Source organism: Papaver somniferum, chromosome 8 (genome assembly GCF_003573695.1).
Source record: "Papaver somniferum cultivar HN1 chromosome 8, ASM357369v1, whole genome shotgun sequence".
In the NCBI taxonomy this organism is placed as follows: Eukaryota; Viridiplantae; Streptophyta; class Magnoliopsida; order Ranunculales; family Papaveraceae; genus Papaver; species Papaver somniferum.
Window position 1 is genome coordinate 127,079,521 of NC_039365.1, and position 8,291 is coordinate 127,087,811.

Here is an 8,291-nt window from a genome sequence, read left to right on the forward strand (position 1 = left end):
ACTCCAATTTCAAGAGTTTGGATGTATTCTAGGGACCACTAGAAAAAAAAGAAAAAAAAATATATGTATCTTACCTTCTACCCTGCAAGAAAACTTCCATCTGCCTAAAAATGATTGGGTTGACCCTGACTTACCGAGAATAAGTCTCACCGGTTGTCATCAGAGAGGATTTCAATCATTTGACCGACTCAATCTCCAACTTAGATGACTTTCGAAGGCTACAAACTGCCGTCTGAGACCAAATCAAGTCGCAAATAGAGATCACCAACAGTTTAGACTGTCGTGATGACAGGACAAGTGCAGAAATAGTCGATACAGGCATACAGCAATCTTTAGGTGTTCCGATCTTGTAAGATTTAAGTCGTCTAAACGTTCAATGGTATCATGTAAACAAAACCTAGTACCACATGTGGCAATTCCTTGAGGTTTTCCTCTGTTCAGTTAGGTTCTTCTTCATCACGCCCTCGTGTAAAGAGAAAATACAAAGGAATCCTATCCAGAGCTAAAATACCTTTGCAAAAGAAAAAGATCATAAAGAAAAAGATGACTACTTTTCCGTTTCCCATTTCCTTGCGATCTAAATTCAATGCATAAAAGCATTGAGGAATACACGGAAGCGTTTTGAAGCTCTTCAATGTGAAAAGTCCAGGAAAATGGTTGATCTGTTATTGAAACCTCTGAGCCCAAACAAAGAAAAAACCGACAAGTCTCCTAACACTCGCCTCATTTGGATTAACATGTAAGTAGGAAGAGATTGCATCTTGTAAACATATGATGCCACAACTAGTTCAATGAGGCCAACAGATATTAGATGGCATCTCAAGGGCTGGACTCACACCGTCTGGAATCAAATCAACAAACTTGGTATAGAAAGCAAAGCTAATTAAAAATCTAACATGTGAAGTTCATAATCCAATCAATTTTGAAAAAGACTAACAGCAGCTAAGTGTATCAGGCTGAAGGCGAAGGGGAAGAGGCAGCGGTCTCATCAATACCTTTTGGTGGTTTTCCATTATTGATTTTCTTAACAGACAGCTCCTCTCCAAGTTCAATATCGCCATGGGAGACAACACATCGACTACACTTCCTCCGCAACCACCACAAACAACCTCCACACCTTATATCAGGTGGAGGAGTCGTAGTTCTACTGACACAGAATCGACTAACTAAACACGATAACACTGTCAAAACTGTAAGCACAGCCATCACAGCAAAAAATGGTCCCACCGAACCTGAATTATGCCAAGCACGACCACTCGATGATGATAAAGAAGTTGAAGCTTGCGGATAGATTAATGGTTGCTGCTGCAGTTGCTGCTCCTGCTGATAAGGCAAACCTGTTGATGTAGCTGCCATCTCTCTTTTTCTAGTTCTCACAACAGAGAGCCTCACAAGAGATTGGTTTATATCGAGGAAGTGTAACTTTCAAACAAAGTAAAATAACTGGGTACACGCTTTAACTGACTCATTAGTGTGCATGAGTGGGAGACAACATGGAAAAAGGAAACGATAAAAACCCAAAAGCAAAAGCATTAACAGATTTAAATTTTTAAAGGTGACCTTGAGTTAAATGGAGGTGTTAATCTCGAGTCTAGTTAATCAAAATGGTTCCATAATCTAATCTTATAATCAGACTTTTCCATAAAGAGATTCCTGAGAAAAGGTTAACCCATGTGATTCTTTTAAACCCTTCATCCACTTTACATTTGTATCTCCTCGTCTAACTATTGTTGTTGTTGTATTACCTCAACCACCATCTCTGAGCAGCAGATAATGGAGTGTTCAAGAATGGGGCGTAGCGATTGACCAGAGGATTAATAGTCCGACCGATCTTAGCCCATGCACTTTGATGATACCCAGAGGTTACAGGTGCACGGTACATGAACTTCAATACCTGCATGGGTGTTTTTCAAGTAGGAAAAGAGGCTTGTTGTTAGTGAAACTACTTAACGTATTAGAGTACAAAAACTACTGAAGCGAAAGGTGGAAAACAAGTTACTCAGGGCGGATAAGAAAAGCTTAATGGAAACGCTACTGCTGATTCTAGTTAACAGACAATTCCAACTTCTTTCTGATATCTACCAGTCTACCACTAAAAATCAGATTCTAGACATGATCACACTAGGGAAAGGAGCTTCACACTGGAATGAGGAAAGCCCCGGTGCACGTAGGCATGTCGCATGTGGTGGTTATACAGGCTAGAATAAGAAATATTGTACCTAAACGCTCACATGCTGATCTTGATACTTTTTCTTCTCCTTTTTAAAATTTTTATACTGCAAACTAAGAAACAGGAGATCAAACAAACTACGGAGCAATTTGACCAAACACAAAAAGAAATGAAACAAACCTGCCAATACATGAAGGTCTGTATAATGTTGCGTTGCCACCTGAATCCACAGAATTTCAAAATTTAGGTTCATGTTTAAGAGATTGAATAGACAAGAAAGACAAAATTATCAGGAAACTCACGAGAATAGTGAAACGATGAAAAGAAATCCAACTCCGATCTCTGCATGAGATGTCAGTATACCAAGTGTAGTTGTGTTTGATTCCACCCAGAGACAAGCCTCATCCAAGTACTTCCTGCTCAGAAAAAACTATCACCAGAAGGAACCAAAGAAGACAAAACAAGCATATGGAGATAGGTGACGTGAAGAAAAAAACAAAAAAACTTGAAGGTCAATCGAAAAAACAAATGACAACAATTTGTGCTTAGTAGGTTGGGACAGGAAGGAATATACAAGATATTCATGCTTAGTAAGTTGATACAGAAAGAAATACACAAAATATTCGTGCTTAGTAGGTTGATACAGAAAGGAATATAGAAAGTAAGGTGTAAGATAACCCACCAACTAGCCACATTTGTATCTTTCAAAGATAATTTTGTCACTTCTAGTTAGGATTGAAGAAAGTGAAAGACAATATTTCTGATCTACTTTAGATTAACTGATTTGACTAAAAACTGAGGTGAACAACGTAATAGATGTAGATTGATTACATTATCACCTATCAAAACAATATAATTCGAGCATTACTCATGCAACAAAAGGTCCGCCACTCAGAACTCAAGGATGAAGACAGTGTTTAACGTTTAGAGATGCAATTATTGAACAACTCAATACTAGACATGAAAAAGCACTCTTGTTTGCACATTATCAGACAAGTGGGACGCATCATTGAGTAAAGCCAGTCTTTCTAAGCCTATCTGGCTATCAATATCGCAGACACATAATATGAAACTATGACAATGTAGAATCCTAAAACAAAAATTAAAAGGAGAAAGTAAGCAAGGATTGAGACGCTGGCTATCTATCTCTGTAGAAGGACTATTGGGGCAGATACAAAGTCTCCAGCACCAAGATCCAGGATGAACAAACCACATGTTTTGCCGCCACGAAATGTAAATATTAAATGAAATAAAAATAACAAAAATAAAATAAAGGACGAGGCAGTTGACTTATTTGCTTCTAATTCTACTTTATGTTGTGAGAAGCTCGAATCGACGTTAATCAAACAGATTGCAACTATCTAGGAGATATAAACTAAAACGATCTCGAAGATATGAATTGCAACTTTACTAAGATGGTCCCAACTCCCAGTGCCTAAAAAATCAACAACTTTCATAAAATGACTACAGCCTATATGACAGTACTACTGGTGTGATCCAAAACTAACACATGACATATGGAAATTCGTCTTGGCCTGCAAGTAATTACCTATACAAGTAAGAGTGACTGAAATTGCGCCTTAGGAACTTCGCCACATGTTCAAGCGATCGGCAGAGCACAGGTATTAAAGCAACTGCATTTAACAGGTGTAAAAGCGAGGAATTCAAAGTGAATTCAGAAAAAGAAGTTAACATTTATGATACTAAGAGGGAACACTTACATTTCATGTTAAGGTTGGAGGTGACAAAAGTAAGGCAGTAAATGAAGTAGATGAAATCCTTGGTTGCAAGTAGTGATTGCAACCACAGTTGGACAGCTTGTAGATTCCATGCCCTAGGTTTCTGAAACAAGACATTAAGTGGCAACATTTAACATTAGGAAGAGCTTGAAACTGGTATACATGTTAAAATTTTCTGTTAGGATGTTTACCCCGTAGACTACGTACAACGAAAACAAAGAGGAACATGTGGTTCCCATAAAAGACAGTCGATATGCTCTAATTGAAAGATTTTTAGGTGTGAGAGGAATGATTGCAAGCACTGCCACGATAAACACCTGTAGGAGATCAAGCATATTGAACTGATGTTAGTAATTAAAAAGGACAGATACTGGGGGAAAAGACACGGATCCAAACAAAAACAGTCATCACATCAGTTCATAATTGCCTTTCTAATTTGTTAGTGGCAGATATTGTATGCTAGATTCAAACAATTCTCTTATAAAACTATAGATAAATTCAACATCCAATTCTGAAGATTGTAAAAAAATAATGGTTTCAAACAATGGTAAGGCAGAGAAATCTTCGTTTACACAACCGATTCCCTTTCTAGAATGTAAGCAGAATACTTACTTTTACTTCTTACTTACCAGAGGACTAGAATACATTTAAACACAACCACAAATAAAACTAGAATACAAATATATGGTGTAGAGATTCCTCCCAGTTAAACAAATATTCTGAGAAGCAGCGAGATATTGAACAAAATCGTGAAGTTGAGTTTGTCCAATACTCTGGAGAATTTTGCAGGATAAAACTATTTGCGACTTTACTTCTTGCAAATTAATATTTTTCTGAAGTCAAAAGGAGAAGGCTTCAATTTCATGACTCAGAAACATAGTTACAGATGCCACATGTTTCCAGTATTTGCATTTTATGATTTACACAACACAAGTTCAGTTTATGTAAATCCTTGATTAGCTTAAGTTAAGATGCATTAGTTATAAATCAGATTAAGGTTTGATCAAATGCATAAAGTTTTGAGTAGCTAGGTGTCCTATAGTCTTGTTGTGACATGTCACTAACCTGGTTTCAGATGAGATCAAGGTTTACTCCAGTGCTTGAGGTTAGCTTGAGATTGGCTTAAGTTTAAGGAGCTAGGTGTTCTATAGCCTAGTTGTGAGGTGTCACAGAAAGGAAAGGTTAAGTAACACATGGTTATTATAAGGACTATAATCTAGCCATAAATCGGAATACTCTCTTTTCCAGAAAGTGCAGGCCCACTACCAGCAGTATGAATTCACTTAAAACGTAGAAGCGTAATTTCTCAGGAAATAGAAGTGTTTCAATGACGGTAATTTGGCAATTTATAAAATTCCAGAACTTCAGGAAGGCAACTACAGTATTTTTCAAAACCTAAGAATAATTTTTATTTATTCAAAACCTAAGAATATAAACAAGGATGAGCAACAATTTATACTATAAAGGCTATTAAAGCTACGTTATTACTATAGTTCCAAACCAGCTTGCTAGCTAGTAACTACAAAATGTAGGTAGAATTATAGGAATGAGTATCTTTTTTTACCCAAGCATTGGCGGCAAATTGTATGGTTGGTCGATCCAAACGCAGAGAACTTGGATTAGCAGCTGGTGTAGTGGAAGTTCCAGATGTGGCAGATGTTCTAGTACTTGCCCCTAAACCACAGAATTCATCTTCATTAGATTACTGAGCACTATAAGAGGTTAAGCTGTGAATAATAATGTGAAAAAACATTCACGGCAACTACGTGTTATTCTTTTGGTATAAACCTACTATTACAGAACCAGAGCTTTATTTTGTCTACCTGTGCTTCGACCCCGTACTTGTTCAGAAGCAGGTTGCGATGATGTGGATGAAGACTTCGATGACTGAGAGGAACTGCCAGAAGACATCGCTTCAACCACGAGATCAGGGTCCTGTTCATATAAATTAACTGTAATTAACACTCTTACTAATAGCTTACGTAAACTATTAAACCAACAAGCTGCAAAGGTAGCACAACAAACCAACGGAAAAAAGTTTTTCTAGAAAATTAGAAATAGTAAAGAAAGACAGATCTAGAATCCTAGATTTCACCCCCGTCCAGAATGCAGCTAATTCACAAACCCAGACTGAACAGTTTTTTATTGAAACTACTAAAACACTTCCAGCACTTACGGGTATGCCCTATAAAAAAATCTGGCTACGAGAATCAGGAATTCAAGTAAAAGAATCGATCATACAGAAAAAGTAAAAAAATGGACGAACACTACTAATTTCTTTTAAGAAACCCTACCAAAGAGTAACAGTCTATGATGCCACCGTGAATTTCATCCAAAGCAGCATAATTAACTTTCAACAAATAAAACCAGTTTACTTGATTCATGGATATAAAAAGATGAGACATTGGAAAAGAAGACCAACATCAAAAATCCCAGACGTGATTAAGGTTTTTTAATCTTAAAAAACAATAGAAAAAATTAAATTCAACTAAAATTCAACTCAAATCCAACACAATCCTGATTCAAAATAACGAATAAGTAGACCTAAATCAGTCAGCATCAGTTATAATTCCATGAAAAAACTTTAACGAAATAAAAACTAGGGTAAAATTTAATGGAAACTCAACTATGTAACGCTGATAAAACTTCTTCTTGTAGTGATCAACCACATCAGAACGAGAAGCCATGTGAGGAGGAATGAGTATGTTAGACCAGTAATCTTCCCATCTCGAATCATTCTCGTAATCATATGCTGCTGCTGCGATCTTCTTTGTTTTCTGTGGATCTTCTCCCATCTCTCTCACTCACTCACTCACTCACTCCTCTTCTTTTTTCTTCAACGATAAGCTTGATGAATTCGATAGAAGACGTTTCTTCTGCAACTAATGGTAATTGGGGTCAAAATAACGTATAACGAGTTATAATACAGATCGGATCATCTTGTTAAATCAGCTAGTGAGCATTGCTGGCCGACGGTCGTGTTAGAATCTAAAACTAAGTTAGAGAAAGTCTTATGGTGGAATCCATCCATCTTCCACGTCACCTCAACATTTGGAACTGTGGATGGAAGCGCAAGTGTAATGATGAAATAGTAGAAACGCTATTCTTAATGGAGCTAAAAAAACGCAATTAAGAATGGAGCTAAAAAAACGCAATTAAGAATGGATCTTTTTTCAGTCGTTAGATTTCAACAACTCATTTTAAATCTAACGGATAAAAAACAAACGCAATTCTTAATGGAGCTAAAAAAACGCAATTAAGAATGGAGCTTTTTTTTTCAACCGTTAGATTTCAACAACTTATTTTAAATCTACGGATAAAAAAACGCAATTCTTGATTGCGTTCTTTTAGCTCCATTCTTAATTGCGTTTAACGCTATTCTTATTGGCGTTCAGATGGATTCCACGAAACCGTGGAAACTTGCTTGGATTTTCTTTGGAAGACCCCAACTTGGAAACCACTAGACTTGACATTCCATGATTTTTCCACACTTGGAATAATTTGGATTCCACCATAAGACTTGCTCTTAAAGAGTATGTATGACCGGCCTAGCCAGTGAAGCGCAATGATACTGTTGTCAGAGGCCTAGCCGATATAGCTATAATGTCCGGTGATGTAGCGATATGATGGTTGAAACAAGATAGGCTATATGTGCAACATTATGCTATAGTATTGCATATCGTTGATTCAGAGTTAGCTCAAGGAAGGAATTAAGGAAGCAATGCAAGTTATGCAATCACTTAGACATTGGCCCATGCATTGGCCAAGGCTTGGACAGTGCAATGCAACAATGTTGTTGCCAGATGCGACATTGTTATCTATTGCGCGGCAAAAAAAAAATGCAAGTGATGCACCTAAAGTATGAAACTGAGCCAAGCAGCAGATCAAGGCATGATTGTCATGACTTTACTCGAATGTCGTCATCAGCTGAGTTAAGTGCATGGTCAGGATGATTACAGCGCTAAGATAGATGTACATTGGATCATGCCAAGACGAGTGTTGCGCTACATTAGCTCAGGACAAAACATGTACAGTGTTATGGTGGCTGGATATTGGCTCAAGCTGACAGTTACAAGTTGTATGCGCATCACACGCACGCCAAAGCAAGGAGTTGGTTTGAGACTGGAAATGCGGGAGTATAACAACCACACCCAGTAATTCATTCGGCAATTTCTATGGACTAAACTACAATGTAATTCCGAGAGCACCAACTTAAAAGCGAAACTCAATCAAGAATTATATCAAAGAGTTTTTATCTATTTCTCAATACAATCAGCAAATCAAACAGATAGAGATCTGCGATCCTGATTGATATGATAAATAACCTGGACGGTACCAAGACCAAATGCCCAAGTGCCAATCAAGTTTTATCCAATAAATAA

General features: G+C 37.3%; 2 protein-coding genes across 3 annotated transcripts; both read right to left on the reverse strand.

Moving 5' to 3' along the window:
* Positions 1-951: 951 nt before the first annotated feature.
* LOC113306015 lies at positions 952-1,356 on the reverse strand. Its single transcript, XM_026555005.1, has one exon. It carries the CDS (start codon positions 1,354-1,356, stop codon positions 952-954), a length of 405 nt encoding a protein of 134 aa, XP_026410790.1.
* Positions 1,357-1,505: 149 nt separating this feature from the next.
* Positions 1,506-6,820, reverse strand: LOC113302967. 2 transcript variants are annotated; one of them, XR_003337239.1, is made up of 10 exons: positions 6,537-6,820; positions 5,733-5,844; positions 5,474-5,583; positions 4,101-4,226; positions 3,892-4,012; positions 3,720-3,804; positions 2,473-2,586; positions 2,351-2,390; positions 2,220-2,283; positions 1,511-1,894 (listed from the first exon to the last, which is right to left on the reverse strand). XR_003337239.1 is itself a non-coding variant. In XM_026551944.1 (9 exons), the coding sequence occupies exons 1-9, from the start codon at positions 6,702-6,704 to the stop codon at positions 1,742-1,744; spliced, it is 1,029 nt and encodes a 342-aa protein (XP_026407729.1). In that variant the 5' UTR covers positions 6,705-6,818; the 3' UTR covers positions 1,506-1,741. The 2 variants fall into 2 exon arrangements, 1 of the variants encoding a protein (XP_026407729.1); XM_026551944.1 differs by lacking the exon at positions 2,220-2,283 and having other exon boundaries at positions 1,506-1,894; positions 6,537-6,818.
* Positions 6,821-8,291: the final 1,471 nt, after the last annotated feature.